The sequence below is a fragment of the Terrapene carolina genome, unplaced genomic scaffold (genome assembly GCF_002925995.2).
Source record: "Terrapene carolina triunguis isolate 2854851 unplaced genomic scaffold, T_m_triunguis-2.0 Scaffold517, whole genome shotgun sequence".
In the NCBI taxonomy this organism is placed as follows: domain Eukaryota; kingdom Metazoa; phylum Chordata; order Testudines; family Emydidae; genus Terrapene; species Terrapene triunguis.
This window is the reverse complement of record NW_020664868.1, coordinates 2,985,323-2,986,167: the sequence shown is the minus strand read 5'-3', so window position 1 is coordinate 2,986,167 and position 845 is coordinate 2,985,323. Positions and strand designations below refer to the sequence as shown.

The 845-nt window shown below is 60.2% G+C and overlaps 1 protein-coding gene across 1 annotated transcript in view; it reads left to right on the top strand.

Moving 5' to 3' along the window:
- The first annotated feature begins 583 nt into the window (after nucleotides 1-583).
- The window catches only part of CAPNS1 (calpain small subunit 1), a 9,798-nt gene continuing 9,536 nt past the window's right edge, over nucleotides 584-845 (top strand). The window contains exon 1 of the mRNA XM_026658823.2: nucleotides 584-817. Within this exon, the coding sequence (XP_026514608.1) occupies nucleotides 627-817 (191 nt within the window). The 5' untranslated portion in view covers nucleotides 584-626. The remainder of the gene's footprint in view (nucleotides 818-845) is intronic.

The window sequence follows — 845 nt, the reverse complement described above, 5'->3', positions numbered from 1 at the left end:
CCCTGCTCCCCTTCCAGAGCTGAGATTAGAACCCAGGAGTCCTGGCCACCAGCCCCCCCTGCTCCCTTCCAGAGCTGAGATTAGAACCCAGGAGTCCCCTCCCCCCTACTCTAACTACTAGACCCTGCTCCCCTCCCAGCGCGCTGTCTATCTGCAAAAGCACGGCACCAGATTCCAGTGGTTAATCTCCAGTTTGATTCCCTGTTTTGGCAACACCCGATCCAGATCCTGCCAGGTGCTGGGGCCCTACCTCTCCAGAAGCTAGAGGGCACCGGCCCCCTGCAGGTTTGGGCCCTGCCATTGTCCGGGAGCGTGCCTAACTAACCAGGCGCTTGTGCCAGCCGCTTCCCACAGCATCCTGCTTCCCCACCTATGAGCAGCTTCTGTTGCGAGGTACACTGAGCAAACACTGTGTGTGGGGCGGAGGGGGCCGTTCCTCCTGTGCTGAAAACCTGCCTGAGAGAGACGTCGTCTCCCCGAGGGGAAAGGGGGGGCAGCGCTTTGTAGACCAAGGCCATTGCAGGACCACCAGTGGGTTGAGGGAGAGTGAAACTGACCAGCCCTTTGTCTGTTTTCTTTCCAGCCCGTCTTTTCGCAGGTCTTCCTCCAGCTAGGAAACCGCCCCGATGTTCCTGGTCAAGAACTTCCTAGGAGGAGGAGGAGGGGGAGGAGGAGGCGGAGGCGGGGGCTTCGGAGGGAACATCGGGAATGTGATCGGAGGATTCCTGAGTGGCGGCGGTGGAGGAGGACGGGCTGGAGGTGGGGGAGGCGCCGGCGGAGCCATGGGCATCATTGGAGGAGTGATCAATGCCATCAGGTTCGTACGTAGTCTCGTTGTTGTTGTT